General features: G+C 37.5%; 1 protein-coding gene across 1 annotated transcript; it reads right to left on the bottom strand.

The window, feature by feature from the left end:
• Window positions 1–15,953: 15,953 nt before the first annotated feature.
• Window positions 15,954–17,407, bottom strand: LOC105437713. Its single transcript, XM_030987643.1, has 2 exons — window positions 17,245–17,407; window positions 15,954–16,510 (listed from the first exon to the last, which is right to left on the bottom strand). The coding sequence occupies exons 1-2, from the start codon at window positions 17,405–17,407 to the stop codon at window positions 16,104–16,106; spliced, it is 570 nt and encodes a 189-aa protein (XP_030843503.1). The 3' UTR covers window positions 15,954–16,103.
• Window positions 17,408–20,578: the final 3,171 nt, after the last annotated feature.

Here is a 20,578-nt window from a genome sequence, read left to right as displayed (position 1 = left end):
CCCAGCGCTTAAGTGATTCGTTGAGAATTACTTACAGACTAGAACTCTTTACCACCATCCAAAGTTAACACTCAAGATCCCAATGTATTCAAGGCTCATGTGCAGCATCATATTCAATAGAATTATTTCATTTCATGTACATAAAATTGCTGTTTTCACGTTGCCAATATGATACTTACCTTAACTATAAATAGCGATTAGTTTGGTACCAAGGCGCACGCAAGGAGTAATTTAGCGAACTCCCTGCGCGTGCACCTATTTACACTTTAGGTGCTATTCACCTGTAAAGTCAAAAGTAAGTATCAAATAGGCAATGAGAAAAAAAAATTCGGTACATTAAATGAAGTGCAAATTAAGAAACCCACCGAATATGTATTCCAGAATCGGCCCGGTCCTTTATATTATTATTTTGTTTATATTATATTCCCTACACACTTGATTAAAGCCGCCGAAGATGGCGTTATCAACAAACTCATGATTATGTTCACCAGCCCAGCCTGAGTAAGAGGATTACGCCATCTTCGGCTGGCAGCAGGTAAGTGCGACAAGTCGCATTGCTGGTGTGGTGGAGATCAAATTAAATAGGCCAGATTCTGGACTACCTAATATGCGACTATGCGGTAGGAGGGGGCCTATCGCCTTAATAAAGTGTGCCTTTCATCCTTTCTATTTTTGCGCTATACGATCAAGGCGGTGCTCACTGATGTTTTTAATAATTTTGTTTAATCTAATTGTCAACTGCAGTATTATCCAAATCTAGGTGTAATCATGTATTCGCTTATGGCAGGCTAAACAGGCCAATAATTGTACACCTATACAAATATACGTCTATCCAGCCACCGGATAGACGTTTAGTCTTATAGTTGTACGGATATATGCCTGTTTAGCCCGCCATATTCGCTGGCCTAAATAACCTTCCCTATCCTCTTCAATCCTCATCTTTATGCACGGACTCACAAGAGTCAAGAACCGTTTCTGATCAAGGCTAATTACCATTATTCTATAACGTCTCTCGATTCACGAGTAATTTAAGTAAACTATTTATTAATTTACTAATGATCATGAGTTGCCATTGGTGTAGTCTTTCAAGAAGGCGTGATTAAAATGAAATACAACATCGGAATTATACTTTCTTATATTCATGGTAGCCAGGTAACCATACATTTTGTTCTGAATAATTCTTCTAGGATTATCTCGAGACTCACCAAATATATTTGTCAAACTACACTTATTCATGCAATTATATTACTAAAATATTTCTTCACTGTGATATGATGTGAATTTTATATATTGGTTTAGGAATAACAAAAGCTATTTCACAACAGAATTATACATGTTAATGAAGTGTACAAAATATACATTATGTGAACCAAATATTAAAAAGCATACAAACAAATACAAACAAAATATGGTATATAAATAGGTATATCACGTTCAAAGAGGAAAGGATACATAAAACAATACCGGTATATGATTATCATGATTACATACATTAAAATACAGGACATAATATTAATTGAAGGTATTGCTTTTTCAAACTAGTAGTAAAGCACCCTCATCCGTTACTTTTATTTAGAAAATTACTATTTCTTGTCAATGAATTGAGATATGTACATATTTTATCATTGAAGTGGACACATTTACGTAATAATTTGAGACTGAAAATTATTACAAACTTTGTGATGGACTTGGATCTTTCTTCTCCTCATGTATTCAATTCTCAATCAGCACATTAAAGGTAGTGTTTCCCTTTTCTGCCAATATCGAATTTTATCGAACTTTGCAGGAATTATGAATATGTCACGCATGTCGTATGTGTGACAATTAAACGTTATCAGTGAGACTCCTAGTATCAAAATTATGTAAGGAACCAATTATCCTCTAGACTTCACTGTCAGACACTATTGAGTGACTGACTGAATGTTTTTTCCTTTGGTAATTACATACATAAAATGAGCTGTAAAGGGTACATAAGCTTTTGTCTACATCTATAACCAAATCTTGTAACGATCAAAAAGTAAACTGATTGAATCTTTGCGCAACACAAAGGGTACCAGTATTCATTACAATGGGTCTGAAAATCAGACTATTTGATTGAACGACCGCGATCGCTAAATTCGAGTTCTAAATTAGTATTATCTTTCAAATGCCATTTGGCCTGCAAATGGGACAATGTTTTATCATAGTCCTGTTTAAATGCCTGGCACGTTGACATAATCTCTCTTTATGGCGTCATTCAATTCTTCGTAGTTAGGCGAGGCGTCAAAAATATCGATACCAGCTGGCTCCCGCCTCACGTATTGGCGGATCGAGGCTGCAATTCCGCCCGAAGCCTGGCTGGTGCAATTAATTTTCACTTATTAGCCCAGCCGGCTTGCGCCAGGCTGGGATCTGACTTTTACCCCAGAATCTTTAATCGGCCCATCCACCCCCCGCCTGGCGGCACGTCTATAATTGGCTCAGCCAGGCTGCCGCCAAAAATAGGTTGTTAAAGTTGCAACTTTAAAGTTTCCAGCTGGCGGTCGCCGTACGGAGATGCTTAAAGTTTTAGTGGCGGCAGCCAGGCGGTGATGCTTGTAGTCCAGAATCTGCACGGTCCTTTATAATTTCCCCACACTTGATCCAAGCCGTCGAAGATGGCGTTATCAACAGACTCATAATTATGCTCACCAGCCCGCGTATATTTTTTTACACGACTGTTTAGCCACTTCAGTCAAATATACTGTGCAAACGACTAGAGACAGAGTCTAGTATTACCCTTAGCAGTTTTGTTGGATTGCTGGAGCTGTACGTGTGTACATGTATACTCGTTATTTGTGTCGGGTTAAATCTATCCTCTATTCTCTTTCATTATGTATTTCTGTGTTCTTCTTCAATCTATCCTCTTCTCTTTTGTCATGTATTTTTTTTCTTCTTCAATCTTTCCTTTTTCTCATTCGTTATATTTGGTTTTTCCTTCAATCTATCCCCAGTTCTCCTTCGTTTTGTATTTCTTTTGTTCTCCTTTATTCTAACCTTTTCTCTTTTGTTTTATGTATTTCTTTGTTTCTCCTTCAATCTATCCTTTTCTCCTTCGTCATCTATTTTTTTTGTTTTAATCTGATAGATTCCCTTTCTCCTTCTTTATATGTATTTCCCTACGGTTTTTCCTTAGTCTTGATCTTTAATCCTCTTAGCTCTTCAATCATGCATCCCTATTTTCTTCCTTTGACTTATCCTCTTCTCTTTCCTTATGTATTTCCTTGTTTTTCCTTCTCCATATCCTCTTCACTATCCTTGTTTTCCCCTTTCTATAATTTCCTTCCCTGTCATGGGTGTACTTGCTAATTGGCTTGCACATAGTGCGCTGACGACTTAGACTCTTTCACCAGAGCACTTCTTGGAATTTTTTCACGAAAATGGCTAAACAGTTGTGTAAAAAAAAATATGCGCCACCAGCCCAGCCTGAGTTTCGCCGGGCGGCGCATATTTTTTTTACACAACTGTTTAGCCACTTCAGTTAAATATACTGCGCAAACGACTAGAGACAGAGTCTAGCATTACCCTTAGCAGTGTTACACAGTGTACATACTCGTTTTTTGTTTCGGGTTAAATCTATCCGCTCTTCTCTTTCATTATGTATTTCCTTGTTTCTCCTTCAATCTATCCTTTTCTCTTTTGTCATGTATTTCTTTTTTTCTTCAATATATCCTTTTTCTTCTTCGTTATTTCTTTGTGTTTCCTTCATACTATCCCCCAGTTCTCCTTTGTATGTATTTCTTTTGTCCTTCATTCTAACCTCTTCTCTTTTATTTAATGTATTTCCTTGTTTCTCCTTCAATCTATCCTTTTCTCTTTTGTCATGTATTTCATTTTTCTTCAATATAACCTTTTTCTTCTTCGTTATTTCTTTGTTTTTCCTTCAATCTATCCCCCAGTTCTCCTTCGTATGTATTTATTTTGTCCTTCATTCTAACCTCTTCTCTTTTATTTTATGTATTTCTTTGTTTCTCCTTCAATCTATCCTTTTCTCCTTCGTCATCTATCTTTAATTGTTTTAAACTGATAGATTCCCTTTCCTTCTTTATGTATTTCCCTGTTTTTCCTTAGTTTAGATCTATGATCCTCTTACCTCTTCAATTATGTATTTCTATGTTCTTCCTTTGACTTATCCTCTCCTCTTTCCTTATGTATTTCATTGTTTTTCCTTCTCCATACCGTCTCCACTATCTTTGTTTTCCCCTTTGCTATTATATCTTCCCTTCCCTGGGTGTACGTGCTTGCACATAGTGCGCTGACGACTTAGACCCTTTCACCAGAGCACTTCTTGGAATTTTTTCGCGAAAATGGCTAAACAGTTGTGTAAAAAAAATATGCACCGCCGGGCGTCTTAATTTAATGATCACGCCATCTTCGGCGGGTAGCAAGTAAGTAGGAATAGGTAGCGTTGGTGTGGTGGAGATCAAAATAAAATAGGCCAGATTCTGGACTTTGATGCTTGAAGTTGCAACTTGTTGAAACGTACTGAGCTTACCGTAAAATGGCGCTCGTTTTCCGATTGTGACGTCATTTCAAGCTATGTTTACATTTCTATTCACGCCGGGCTTTGCGTACAAAAAGGGATGGTACATATAAACGTCCTACCCCCTTAGTTTCAGATCAATTTGGCGCCGCCTCAATAAAATATAAATTCCTGCCCCAAAGGTTTCAGATCAATTTTGCACCCCTCAATGAAAGATCCATTTTGCGCCCACCTTAGTTTCAGATCAATGTTGCGCCCCCTCCTTAGTCTAAGATAGATGTTGCGCCCCCGAAGGTTAAGATAAATTTTGCGCTACCTCAATCGAATATAAAAAAGCCCCCCCCCCTTAGTTTCAGATCAATTTTGCGACCCCCCCCCCCGAAGTTTTAGATCAATTTGCAACTCCTCAATTAATCAGCACTGTCATTTTTCTCTTCTTTTTTCCAAGTTTAATATTTTTCGTTATATACTTTCAATTATTTCGCTCTATATCTAACACCATCACTTTAATACGGCGAATAACATGTGAACGCAACGTTGCCATATGATGGAAGGCACGTTTAAAAGGGAGAGGAAGAGAGAGAGAGAGAGAGAGAGAGAGAGGGGGGGGGTGTCGAAGACCAAAGGGGAAACTTTGACCCATGTATTGTTCGTGAAATGCATGCAATACTGTTTAATGCACCCATAGGCCTGCAGGGATGGGGCATATATAGTACCCTTTAATATACAAAGAGTTGCGACACGAAGCGTCCGTTTTGTTGCGTTTTGTTGGAAACAGATATGGCGTTTGAATTATAATTTGGACATGCATGAAGTAATCAGTTGATTGAGTGAAACAAGTCCGGATGCGTGTGGCATGGAAAATTAAGGCATGCCATTAATGGCGTGCGACCTATGCCTTGGACGTGTCGGGCAGCATGCTAAGACATGTTCGACGTCATGCTTTACAGAACATTCATCAGACATTAAACATTAGACAAATATAATATTATTAAAAAAAGTATCACCCCTCCCTCCACACACATAGCCTATGCCATGCCGATACTTTGGGTAATTCAAGTTAGGCAGCCTTAATCCGTGCCAGAACAATAGAATCTGGCAAGCCGGACAAAAGCGATCAAACTAGTGTTGAGTCACCGAGCGCGCGACTTCGTATAGTAAAAAGCTACTAGTATTATGACAACAGATGCTTATAGTTGTTGAGTTCGCCGTTGACCTGTTGTTTATTATTTATATTTATATACAGTCCCCAAATAACCGATAAAGGTGTACGTTAGATAGAGTATTTGATCGTGAATCCTAACTTTTCTTTTTCTTTTTATTATGTCTGTTTAACTTATTTTGTTCTATTTTTTCCATGACGCAACGCCCCACGAAAAAGCAATAACAACAATATAATCAGGAGTAAACAAGTACTAAATACAAACGAAAAAGAAAATGATAATGATAATGACGAGAATGAATGTACGCATATTTGAGAACATTACAGTTAACTTTAAAAACATTACGGTAAAACAAAAAGAATAAAAAGTGCGATGCGATGCTGGTGTATCGCATTGTGCATTGTCTGCCTTCAGAGGGTTAACAGAACATACATGTATATGCTTAAGTTTTTATCTACGTTCTGTGATTGTATGATTCTTCACTACCAACATTCTGAAGCTTACAAACTTAGTCGTAATGAAAGTCATATCTTAAAATGGGGGATTTGGAAAAAGAGCGACATTTAATAGAGCAGATACAATAATAACACATTCTGGCTTTGCAATGCATATTGTCTTCTAGGACTATACAAAGTTTGTTTGTGTAGTTGCATATAGGCTACATCTTTCTATGTACGGTATTTGTTACTTTATAACCAAGGCTTGGCTAATTCCAAAACCTTGTAGTACACACCAATACGTATATGTTACATGATCAACCTAAACTATACATTTTGCGCCCCCTAAGTTTCAGAACAATTTGCGGCACCTCAATAAAATATAAATTTCTGCACCCTAAGTTTCAGATCAAATTTGCGCCCCCTTATTTTCAGTTCAATTTTTGCGCCCCCTCAATAACATATTAACGTCCTACCCCCCCCCCCCCACCCCCGAAATTTCCAAAGGTTTCAGACTCAATTTTGCACCCCCTCAATGAAAGATCCATTTTGCGCCCACCTTAGTTTCAGATCAATTTTGCGCCCCCTCTTTAGTCTAAGATAGATGTTGCGCCCCCGAAGGTTAAGATAAATTTTGCGCTACCTCAATCGAATATAAAAATGCCGCCCCCCTTAGTTTCCGATCAATTTTGCGACCCCCCCCCCTCCCGAAGTTTCAGATCAATTTTTCGCCATCTCAGTAAAAGACAAATTTTGCGCCCCCGGTCAATAATGTATATATTTTCCGCCACCTAAGTTTCAGATCAATTTGCAACTCCTCAATTAATCAGCACTGTCATTTTTTTTTCTTTTTTCCAAGTTTAATATTTTTCGTTATAAACTTTAAATGATTTCGCTCTATATCTAACACCATCACTTTAATACGGCGAATAACATGTGAACGCAACGTTGCCATATGATGGAAGGCACGTTTGAAAGGGAGAGGAAGAGAGAGAGAGAGAGAGAGAGAGAGAGGGGGGGGGGGGGGTGTCGAAGACCAAAGGGGAACCTTTGACCCATGTATTGTTCGTGAAATGCATGCAATACTGTTTAATGCACCCATAGGCCTGCAGGTATGGGTCATATATAGTACCCTTTAATATACAACGAGTTGCGACACGAAGCGTCCGTTTTGTTGCGTTTTGTTGGAAACAGATATGGCGTTTGAATTATAATTTGGACATGCATGAAGTAATCAGTTGATTGAGTGAAACAAGTCCGGATGCGTGTGGCATGGAAAATTAAGGCATGCCATTAGTGGCGTGCGACCTATGCCTTGGACGTGTCGGGCAGCATGCTAAGATATTTTTGACGTCATGCTTTACTCAATATATTTACAGAACATTCATCAAACATTAAACATTAGACAAGTATAATATTATTAACAAAGTATCACCCCTCCCTCCACACACATAGCCTATGCCATGCCGATACTTTGGGTAATTCAAGTTAGGCAGCCTTAATCCGTGCCAGAACAATAGAATCTGGCAAGCCGGACAAAAGCGATCAAACTAGTGTTGAGTCACCGAGCGCGCGACTTCGTATAGTAAAAAGCTACTAGTATTATGACAACAGATGCTTATAGTTGTTGAGCTCGCCGTTGACCTGTTGTTTATTATTTATATTTATATACAGTCCCCAAATAACCGATAAAGGTGTACATTAGATAGAGTATTTGATCGTGAATCCTAACTTTTCTTTTTCTTTTCATACAGTATATATTCAGACAAAATGTCTGTTTAACTTATTTTTTTCTATTTGTTTCCATGACGCACCGCCACACGAACAAGTAACAACAACAGCATAAGGCAATTAACAGCCAGTCAGTCACCCAATAGTGTCTGACAGTGAAGTCAAGCAAGTAAACCGGTTTCATTGCATAATTTGAATATTAGGACATTGCTCAAGTTTAAATTACACAGATAGGACATACATAACATATTCATAATTCCTGCAAAGTTCTACAGAATTTGATGTAGGCTGCAAAAGGGACATAGTATGTTTAAAATGGATCTATTTCTGCTTGTATAATTAAAAAAAATCCCCTCAGCCATCTTGGCTGCAGGGAAAATGTACCAAGCGGCCATTTTGAAAAAAAAAGAAAGAAAAAAGGCCTCCTCCTTCCTATTTTTTGAAAAGGCAGGACGCTAAACATTTTTATTTTATTTGGCCTAATGTATGTCGCCGTCATCATGTTTTCAAGTTCTGATGAGTTGCGTTTTAAAGTTCAGTCTAGAAATCAGGGGCACTTTATCTTTCGAAGAAAATATAAATCTAAGGTCGCCTCTATCGGTTATTTGGGGACTAAATAGATATGAATGGGGCCAAATAACAAAAACGAAGTGTTTCTCGCCTCCTTTTTGGCCGCCGCTTCCTTTTTTTGTTTTACTATTCCGGAACGCCCCCCCCCCCCCCAACAAAAAAGCCTGTGATATATATTTTGTTTAAATATCTTCTAAAGTGATACAAATCATTTATTTTGTCATACATTACATCACTATACTCACTTAGCACAATATCTGTGAATAAATGGGCTTGGCCAGCTATAATAAGCAATTGGCAGCCATCTTGGAAAAAAATTGGAAAATATAGGATTTCCCGGCCAAATTCGCGAGTTTGTCATTCAAATTAATTTGTCTTGCGTTCAAATTCGACGGTTTTAGTGTAGTCAGCTATATATCGGGTTTATATTCCCTTTTCTAGTTTTCAAATCTATGGAATTTGCGTTAGAATCTACGTATGTTTCATTCAAATTAATAAACAATGTGCTTCTTTCGCTATTTGGTCATTCGATTTGGCTCAACACGATTTTCTGACAACGCGACGATGTACTTCTAGCATTCTAATTCATTTGTAGCATTCAAATTACCACTTTGTGCACTTAAATTGATGGTCAATATACATTTCTCGTTTATTACACACTTTTTATAGCTCATTCTTTTTCTTTCAAGATTGTTTTTTCATGTGTATTTCATCTTATTTAATTTTCTTGCATTTATACACTTATACCTACTAGATTGATCTGATATTCATCAGCATTTAAGTTTGATTGTTAAGAAGAAAGAAAAAAACGACTTGCATCTACGGACCTGATAGTCTCGGTATATTTGTAAATGTTCATGCAAGGAAGTTGTTTGTCTTATATTTCATCATAAATTTATCATAATTTCATCATAATTTCATTATGGAAGAAGGGTACAATATTGTGACTGGGGTAGGGACTAGAGTCAACAATTTGAACATGATTCATTATTTAGCCATGTCTTTAGTTATCGATCTGCTGGCGGGCAAGTAAACTATGAAACTCTTTAAGAAAAACAGAGTGGTGTGCTGGGTATAAGAGACGATGTGAATTACTTTTGTAAAATTCCAAGTCTGTATTAAAAAGGGGCCTCTGAGGTACCCCGACCTTTCCCGGGTATATGAACATGTCTGTGCAGAAATGCCATATCCCTTGATTTCGCCCCTTCTTTACTCTATGTCTGACTACACCCATCTGCATTGTCCTGAAAATAAATAAATGGAATAACAGCTTAGACCCCAATGGCAAATGATGCATTTTAACTGAATTATTTAAAAACTGTAAAAATTTGTTGCAATTCTTCCCCCTAACATTCCTAACTTGAATAAAAATATTACGAATACGAATGACAGGAGTTAATTTGAATGATAAAAAATACGCTTCGACAAGTGAATATTAATTTGAATGCTATTTGAGCAGTTTCTAAATTGAATGACAGATCTATGAAACCCTTCGACCAAAATCCTAAATTAAATACAAATACTGGAAAATTGAATGATAATTGGCATGGCAAAGACGATCTGCGCTAACTTAAATGCAAAGTAAATTAATTCGAATGACAAACACGCGAATTTGGCCGGGAAATCCTATAGTAAAAAGTAATGCCCTGCATGCCTCCTCCGTTTTGTCTGAACGAGAAACACGTTATTTTTATTATTTGGCTTAATAACAAACATGTCAACGGCGAGCTCAACAATGAAGTATCTGTTGTCATATACTAGTAGATTTTTACTACGTAGTCGCGCGCTCGGCGACTCAACGCTTTTTCGTGGGGCGGCGCGTCATGGAAACAAATATAAAATATAAAGTTAAACAGACATAATAAAAGGAAAAGTTAGGATTCACGATCAAATACTATATCTAACGTACACCTTTATATGTTATTTGGGGACTTAATATATACAAATAATAACAAACAAGTCAATGGCGAGCTCATCAACTAAGCATCTGTTGTCATAATTATACTAGTAGCTTTTTATTATTCGCGCGCTCATTCAACACTAGTTTGATCGCTTTTGTCCGGCTTGCCAGATTCTATTGTTGTGGCGCGGGTTAAGGCTGCCTAACTTGAATTACCCAAAGTGTCGGCATGGCATAGGCTATGTGTGTGAAGGGGGGGGGGGGGTTGTCGGATGTTCAATGTTTGATGAATGTTCTGTAAATATATTGAGTAAAGCATGACGACTAAAATGTCTCAGCATGCTGCCCGGCACGTCGGGGGCATGGGTCGCACCCCATTAATGGCATGCCTTATTTTCCCCTGCCGCACGCAAGGGGCTTGTTTCACCCAATCAACTGATGACTCCAAGCATGTCCAAAGTATAATTCAAACGCCATAACTGTTTCCAACAAAACGCAACAAAACGGACGCTTCGTGTCAAAACTCTTGGTATATAAAAGGGACTCTATGCGCCAACCCTGCAAAGCCTGTGGGCGCATTAAACAGTATTGCATGGATTTCACGAACAATACATGGGTCAAAGAAGAGGAAGAAGCAAAGAAAAGGGGGTATGGAGATCGAGGGCCTTGCCTCTCAGGCTGTTGCCTCCTCAACCCTCCCCAACCCAACTCCAATCCAAAAAAAATTAAGAGCGAAAGAAGGAAAGGGAACGAAAAAAGGAAAAGAGGAGATAAAGGAAAGGGGAAAAGAAGAAAAGAAAAGAAGCCAACAAGTTGTGGATCGGGGGAGGCAAAATTCAAACGTGGTTTATTTCTAATTCCATAACCTTACGGTGACTTACAAATGTTGCTAAATGATGGTCATTTGACGGTAATTTAACGCCTAAAACCCCTGAAATTCTTGGGGGCTCCGTCCCCTAGACCTCAAGTCAAAGAGTGTCCTGCCAGTGTCACAAAATAATATGGTATAAAAAGATACTCACCTGACCGTAATAAAAACGCCTTAAACCCCTGAGCTTCCGGCGGCTCTGCCTTCTAGACCAAACCAAAGGCCCTAAAGCGGGCCCCCGAATGTTTATCTGACCGTAATTAAACGCCTAAAATCCCTGAGCTCCCGGGGGCTCCGCCCCTGAACCCCATGCCAATACGTGACCTGCCAGTGTCACAATAAGGTCCCCCCCCCCCCCCAAAAAAAAAGAGAGGAGAAAAAGGAAGAGGACGGTAAAACTGTTTATACCTTCTACCCTTTTCTATTATCGACCTTTTTACTCAATATATCTACAGAAAATTCATTTAATAAAAAGCTATATGATGCTTCATTGTCTTGCTTGCCGTTGACATGTTTGTTTTTATTATCTATTAAGTCCCCAAATAACTGATAGAGATGTACGTTAGATTTATATTTTCTAAATTCTTCGAAAAACAAAGTACCCTTGATTTCTAGACTGAACTCTATCTTTCAAACGTTTCTCATCAGAACATGACGGTGGCATATTATAATATAATATAAATATTATCTGTCTCGCCTCGACTTGACAAAGATAATATTATCTCCCTCACCTCGACTTGACAAAGATAACATTTTGGCAGGCATATTTAAAAACAGATCATTTTGGCGGGCATAGTTAAAATCACGACTTCACTTTCAACCAATCAGGTGGCAGGATTAGGAATGATTCTTAAAGTAAGGTATATAATAGGATTTATATCATTGAAGCATAACAAAAATAAATACAAATATATGATTTGGGTATTATAAACAATAGGCGAGCCAATAATTCAAAATAGCAAATCTTATGTTGTTACCAAAATTATTTTTTTTGAATATGAAAATACAAGGCATCTAATCCGTTTACAGGCAGGATGCATCTACATAAAGTGAGCCCACATATATCCACGGTACGACTGGTCTCTTTATTGAAAAAGGCATATCAGAAAAGAATGACCACATATTTGTCTCTAGTGACAAGTTGTTATTGTTGTTTTGGGGTTTATTAGGCTGTCCAATCTGAACAGATTATTTTCGCAAGGCTATACTGTTTTTTCGAGTTATTTATCAGTGATCATAAGATGGCGCTGTTTCTTTTGCCCTGACAAATTAGATTCTGCTTTATGAAGATATCGATTGGCAGGATGTGGCGGTGAGCCAGGCCGCGGGGTGGCTGTTTCAATTAGGCCCAGACGACCTCATTGAGAAGAGGCTCGGCTTCCATGCGAGAGGCTGGAGTTTGGCGGCATATCACTGTCCTCCTGCCGGCGGCAGCCAGGCTGAGCTTAAGTTTTCTAGCTTTTTCCGAGGCTCGGTTTCCATTCGAAAGGCGGCAGCCGGCGCATGCTTTTGGATACCATTTCCTACCGCCAGCGGTAGCCGGCTCAGCTAATTAAAAAAAATGCAGCCAAGACGCATAAGTGCAGTTAGCTGCCGCCGGCTGGTATATTTATTTTTGACGCCTCGCCTTAGGTTCTTGATCAGGTTTCTGAAGATCTTGGTAGGTATGAAAGTCAGCGAGATTTTCGTAGTTCTGAACATCGGTATCAAGATCTTGGTAGGGATGGACGTCTGTCTCTGACTGATCAAATACAGGGTTTTCACACAGCGGAGACGAATCGGACTCCTTCCCCTTAGACTTAGTAGTGGCTGATTCATTGCTGAAATTTATTATTAGGAAAGCATAGATCAATTGAATCGATTAAATGGATAAAACATTACAAAATAAAGTCCCACTACATGGCATGGTATTGTACTTTTAAAGTACATGTCATTAAAATAATAAGTCTTTCAAGCGGGTTGTATTAACATTTAAAAAGGGGTATGCTTCAGTTAACTTCAGTTAACTTTGGATCTAGGTGTAATACCACAAATATGGAAAACATCTTCAATTATACCAGTTCCAAAAGGGAATAGGAAATGCAGCAGCACAGATCTGAATGCCTTTCGCCCTGTAGCACTTACATCTAATGTCATGAAATGTTTGGAAAGGTTGATTTTGAAACATCTATTGAGTCAAGCTGGCTCATTTATTGACCCCTTTCAATTTGCTTATAGACAGAATAGGGGAGTTGAGGACGCTGCTCTTGTCCTTCTTCATGGAATATATAGTCATTTAGATATCCCCAAATCATATGTAAGATGTACCTTCGTTGACTTCTCTAGTGCTTTTAATACCATAACTCCTCACCTTTTAATAAATAAACTGATAGAAATGGAGGTTGATGTTAAAATAGTGCTCTGGGTTCATAACTTTCTAACAAATAGACAACAATCAGTAAGACTTGGAAATATTAAATCACCTACTTTGGTAACCAATACAGGAGCTCCACAAGGGTGTGTCCTTTCTCCCCTGTTATTTTCACTGTATACCAGTGATTGCACTAGTACCAGTCAATGTTGTTCATTTATTAAGTATGCTGATGACACTGCCATCACAGGTTTCATTAAGGGAGGAAATAGTGAGAATGAATATTTTTGTCAAGTTAATCAGTTTGTTGAATGGTGCGATCGACACAACCTATATTTGAATGTTAAAAAAACCAAAGAGATTATTATAGACTTTCGACGTGGTGACGTAAATCATACCCCTTTGTATATTCATGAACAGGCAATCGAACACGTACATGAATATAAGTATCTTGGTACCTTGATTGATGATAAGCTACGATTTAATAAGAACATCAACGCTGTACACAGTAGAGCTAATCAACGGATGTTTTTTCTAAGGAAGCTCAAAAAATTTAACGTTGACAGGACGATCTTGCATCTTTTCTATCAGTCTATCATTCAAAGTGTTCTTCTATTCAATCTCATTTGTTTTTATGGAAATCTCACACAAGCAGACAAAACTAAACTCGAACGTCCTAGGAAAATTGCTCAACGTATTATCGGCATTGAATTACCACCCCTATCAGTTTTGTTTGAAGATCGCTTATTGACTAAAATAACTTCTATTATGAAAGACCCATCACATCCACTATTTTCTTGTTTTACTTTTAACCGCTCAGGAATCCGCCTGCGTGTACCAATTACCCGTAGAGCCAGATACAGAAATTCTTTTATTCCAAATTCCATGCACATCTATAATGCAAAAATAACACGAAATTCTCAGCTTTAAGCTGAATAATAGCGATTATGATTATTTGTTAACTTTTTTCTACCCACCCAGTAAATTGTAGGGATTGGGTTGGAAAGTTTTCCGCCTTATCACCTTTGTGGGGTCAAAACATCCGTTGTTTAGCTCTGCTGCTGATTTTTGTTGTATATTTATGTCATGCATTATAATCTGATTGAAAATTATGCCATCTCTCCTTCTCTGTCTCTCCCATTTTCCTTTGGACCCCTACCAACTTTCCCTATATTTCTCTCTTCTATCAGTCCTTCGAGCTTGAGCTCTCTTTTCCTTTATCTTTCTGCTCGTATTTCGATTGTGATGCTGCTCATATTCACATCTATATTCATACCTGAATTTATTCATGATGTGATTCAGAATTGTATATAAAATTCTTGCTATGTATAAGTCATATAACTATCTTGTCATGTTTTGTGCTGAAAGCCGGAGAACCGTACCTGCTCACATACTTTTTCTTATAGAGTCTTGACGCCCCTCTGGCTTTCAGCACACGACACCATGTTTTTGTCTTATGTTTTATGTATTACATGTTATACCAATGGAAAACAAATTTCTGTATTATATTATGGACAATAAAATCTTGAATCTTGAATCTTTAGAATATCAACATTGAGTCCCAATAAATAGGTATATATTAACAAGTCAACATGACAATTGGCATGTGGAAATCGGTATGGTACTTTTAAAATACATGTCATTAACAAAATAGGTCTGTCAAACTGGTTGCCCTAACATTAAATAGTGTTATGATTTAGAATATTCACATTGAATAGCATTTAAAAAAGAAGAAGAAAGTAATGAAATAACATTACAGATTAAAATAAAAAAACATTCATAATTATGTAATTTTCACACAACTGCGCCAGGAGTGTCATTTTTGAGAGACATGGCGCATTATAAATGTTGACTATTATTATGATTATTATTCAGCTTGTATTTTCATGACCATACGGTTTTATCATCTTGGGTGAAGGAGTTCGATGAGAATGGACTGATAAGAGGGACAAGTAAAGTACAAGGTATCTTTCTTACCTTCTTCGCTTGTAAAAGATGATGATGAGAACTGTAACGATAACAATCACAACAATAGCACCAACAGCGCTTCCTACGACAGTTGCTATGGAACTTGAAGGACCTCCAGCTGAAGTTAATTTTGGTGGAGAAGAGGTGGTAGGTGATGAAGAGGATGGTGTGGGAAGGCGGATGTTAGTGAACAGAAATGATAGGAGTTAGAAAAACTAAGGTGGCATCAGTTGATAGATACATGGTAAATAAGTTGGGTACTAGAATAAAATCTTAATTAATTGTAATGACATGCAAACAGATCGGTCGCAGAAGGTTGCTTACTAGCACAGCTAGACATTGATGATTCGCGTATGGAAAGTTGTGTGTGTGTGTGTGTGTGTGTGTGCGTGTGTGGTGGTGTGTGAGCGTGTGTGTGTGTGTGCGCGCGCGCGCGCTCCACAGGGTGCGTGCGTGTGTGGGTGTGTGATTATGGTTTAACAAATGGAACATATATTGCCATTGTAATTATCGATATCTACATTCTTCTTCTTTTTTCGAAATATACTTTAGCTGTTCCATTTTGAATTTTGGTTCATGATGTTTCAAGCATTTCTATATATTTCTCATGGGCCGTCATATAACGCGTATTTTACATTTCATGTCTTTGAGATGCCAACCTTGTTTTGTTGTAAATGTCAATGCTGGTCCTTGTTCGCCTTCACCGTTGATACCATCCCGTATCGCTGCAATCTGAACAGAGTACGTCGATCCTTCTTCAAGTCCATTGACGTTATACATTACCATCTCAGTGGCATTCTCAGCAGACCTCTTCGATACGGAACGGTCCGTATTGTTCACCATGCTTGGAGGTTGTACTTCTTTAGCCAACACGACATTGCTACCTGATCGCACGTATATCTTGTATCCAACAATAGGTCCATCCCCTGTTTCAGAGCTAGAGTCCCATTGTCTCCAACCGATCGTTGCATGGTAGTATCCCAATTCAAGTAGTTCTGGTACACCACTAAAACTTGGTAAAACTGCAGAAATTATATTATAATAATAATAGTAAAACAATAATAGTAAAAATAGAAATATAATAGTAATAATGATAATCTCGATCATTTAGGAGCGGAATGAAGGGTGATATACCCAGAAAAGCTACTTTAATTTACTAGAAATCTATTAGAATTTGTCGTTTTTTTTAAGAATTAAGAATCAAAATAATATTAACATGGTAATGTATTTATGATAGTAAACTAAAGGGTTTATAATTCCAAAAGTTAGAAAAGGGTTTGTATTTGTGAATAATAGAAAGGGAAGTCGAAATTTAAATGGGATTTTTAAAATAATTTTTCAGGTTCTTAATTTTGAAAATCAAAATTGTGTATTATTGACATTTTTTGCTTCTCAGTTTCTCAATCACACAATTTTAACATTGAGACAGTTCATGGTCTCTTTTTAATAAGTTACATTTCTGTTCTAATCGCTTTTTAAAATACCTTTTTAATTCGGCCGCCTTCTAACGATTGGGAATTAAGGCGTATACTGACCAGACGATTAATGTATTCTCTACATTTTATTTTCTCTCATTTTTTGCTTTTCGCGTTCTAACAGAGCTATAGAATTTGCCCTTTTTTCGAAGAAAACCCCTTTTCCCCCTGACTGTTATCGATCCTTATTTAATGACAGGAGGCACATCAGACAGCGCCTAACAATGTCAATAATATTACCTAAATGTTTATCATTCATAAATCATATTAAACATACTTACCATAAAAAGCAGCAGACGCCAACCTTATAAAGCCGAACTCAGACGATTTATTGAAAGGGTCTCCGATGAAACAGTAAATAGGAATGTCATCCCGAAAATCTTGGATGTAGAACGTGAAATTGAGTAGTGTTGAAGAGACGTTTTGTGGAGGATCTTTTGCCATTTTCCAGTTGTCCGTTGAGAAGTCCCCTGTAGTAGCTTTCACAACGTCAGGTCCATAGTTCGTTGGTAAATCGAACGAGATTGTACAGGAAAATACAGCAATACCCGGGTTTGTCTTCTCACGTGCAGATTGAAAGCGGTCTATTACCATAAAGGATACAAATAGGGGAAAGCATCTTTAAACTTATCAAATCAGAAGTATTAGACAATTATATGAAAATTAGCACAATAGGTTAGGCCTGAAGGGTCTTCATTGTAGTTTCACAGCAAAAATTAAATGATAAAAGTGATCACACAGAAAAGACCGATACAGTATGAGAGATGAGGGATATGGTGAGTTCACAGTAAAGAAATAGTGTGGCAATGAGAACACAAACGATAATAATAATACTATTATCAATAACCTAATAACCTAATGTGGACACAACAATGTGAATGCATGTGTGCGCTAATTAAAGTCTCTATCGAAGTAAATGAAAAACATGAATAAAGCAGAGATGGCAGTTACCTGTTTGGCAGCTTTCCCCTGTCCATCGTGGATGGCATCCACCAGAGCTACAAGAACCATTCACCGAGTTACAATCATCCTCCCCATCTTGACAGTGACATGTACCGGAACACTGATTGTAACATCCAGTAACTAAAAACAAAGGGGAAAGATTGTGTATTTAATGATTTATATAGAACGGAAGGCAGAAAATGATAAGAAAACTTATGCATGAAACCAAAGAAACATTTACAAAATTAATTCGATACAGAAATGGAGTCTCACATGAGTTGCAGCTATCGGGCAAGTCCACTGAGTCTGATGTGAATCCTACTTCACATTGACCTTCTGTTGTGATACAGAATCCAGATACCCTGTCACAACCAACATTATCTGGACAGTTGCAATGGTCAGTGCAGTTGATACCAAAATAACCCACCGGGCAAACGGATGGCACTGTAAAACAAGGACAACAATACAAAACAAAAAATTGCATTTAAAAGCTTTATCCAAATATTTAAAGGTTCCTGTATTAAAGTAGATACTCATTGATTTTAAAAACTAATTTTATTTTCATTATTGCAAAGTTGAAACTGTGATTCGACAAGGTTATAAAAATTCAATGCTTGGAAACATTCGAGGTAATGATTATTATAAATTACAAAACGCTTATATACAGCCCCGGCATAACACCTGAAGAGTTCTCCGAACGCTGCTAAGATGTGTGAGATCACAGTATGGACATGACTTGCATAAGCAGACGATGCCCCATGACATCTCACACATTTTCAGTGCCTGTGTTTTCATCTTCTCTTGAGTTCTTCTCTTACTTCACTACCGTCAGGCTAAATGTATAATCTATTGCCTCACTCTAAACCCCGCGCATGGTTTTATTATGACAAATGCAGCGATACAAAAAAAAAGGAATCTGTCGCTTGTAAACAAAATAAGACGCCATTGTATATTCAGCTGCACACACCGGGGTATGTTCGGCGTTTCAAGAGGGAACAAATGCCGTCCTTAATATCATTCCGGGGGTTTTTCAATTTGAAAAGTCTGGTTTCTTTGATTGTTAATTAACCCCTATCCTGTGTATTTACAAGCAAAATATGTTAGTTATCAGATTCGGGTCATATCCCCTTTTGAATGGTTTGACATGCCATGAAATTTATATACACTAAACCCATTATAATTGGAGAAATAATAGCTTTGCAATTATGCTCATTCTCTATGGGATGTCGTCTGCTTGGGCAGTGTTGGTCCATATAGTGACGTCATTACACATCGTTACTTTTCCGGCGATTCTCTCGTATATCCCAGCTGCTACGGAGGTGGTTGTATTTGTATTTCTATAAACCCCCCGATATGTAGTTGACCTATAACTTGTACGATGGCCATCTGTTAGCTTACCAGTTTCTAGTGATACATTAGTTGGCATATTTGTGATTTTCTTTGAATTTCACCTTTAAATAATAGGCCTATTCATTCGTCACTATTACATTTTATTTATATTGGTCTCGATTTATTGGTTATAATTATCTAGCTTCTTAGTTGCAACGGTGACATGGAATATCGTTGAAACTTTAAAATCCAAAGTAAAGAAACCTTTCTTTTTATCTTTCTTTCGACTCTTTATCCTTCTTTGTTTTTTCTCCTTCTTTCTCTTCTTCTTCCCACGTTCCTTCTTTTACGGCCGACATGGGCGGATATTTCCGTGTCGGTCATTGCTAATAGAAAGTCCTTACTATTATCTGAGGTCATGTGGATGATATGGCAGCGGTGGGATACCACAATGGCTAACAAAATTCTCCCCCAAAGAAAACGAAAAAAATTGAATATTTGAACTTTGAAGTTTCCTCGGAGACTTATTATTCATCCCCCAGCAGTGGTTTGACGATGGACAGGGGTCAGGGCTGCTCACCGACAGATAAATATGAATTTTTTGTTTTGTTTTTTGTTTGTCTTTAGCGGTGTATCCTCTAATTATTTTGTATCTTTAATTTTTTTTTTTTTTTTTTTACAATTTGACAAAATACATCATCTCTTCACTTACTACTTTGTATATTTATATTTGAAATAAATGTATTTGAATTTATTTTAATTGAACCCCCCCCCCTTGTCTCTAGAAAAGCCCAGTATGATACTTTACCTTGACAACCTTCTCCTGACCATCCATTCTTACATCCTCCTTCACATCTTCCAGTAAACACATCACACGGCATTCCATCTTTACAGTGACAATCCTGGAGACAGTCAGAGCCAAAATTTCCATCGCGGCATGCTAAAAAAAGCAATAATGTAATTCCATGTATAAACAATTCTTTGAAACAGAAGATACTTATACAATTTGAATTAATATAATGAATCAGAACATAGGCCTTATTCATTCAAATGATTTGAGTACGAAAAACACAATTCCTGCATGATGCATCAAATTCACAAAGGTAAAGGTGGAGTCTAAACGGAAGAGGATATATTTTGCAAAATGATGTATTTAGTCTTCTATTTTCTATTAAATTTCTGTCTACACATATATTCGATTATAAAGCAAGAGAGATAATAATAAAGGAAATACTTGTAAGGTAACTGTTGAAACTACATGCTCTCATATGACAAAGAAGAAATATTCAGTTTAAGATACGAAAACAAACGAAAAAACGAAGATTAGAACAAACTAATGGATGG

The sequence above is a fragment of the Strongylocentrotus purpuratus genome, unplaced genomic scaffold, assembly GCF_000002235.5.
Source record: "Strongylocentrotus purpuratus isolate Spur 01 unplaced genomic scaffold, Spur_5.0 spur5_scaffold_16, whole genome shotgun sequence".
NCBI lineage: Eukaryota > Metazoa > Echinodermata > Echinoidea > Camarodonta > Strongylocentrotidae > Strongylocentrotus > Strongylocentrotus purpuratus.
The sequence above is the reverse complement of the archived record's forward strand: the minus strand, read 5'-3'. Positions and strand labels throughout refer to the sequence as shown.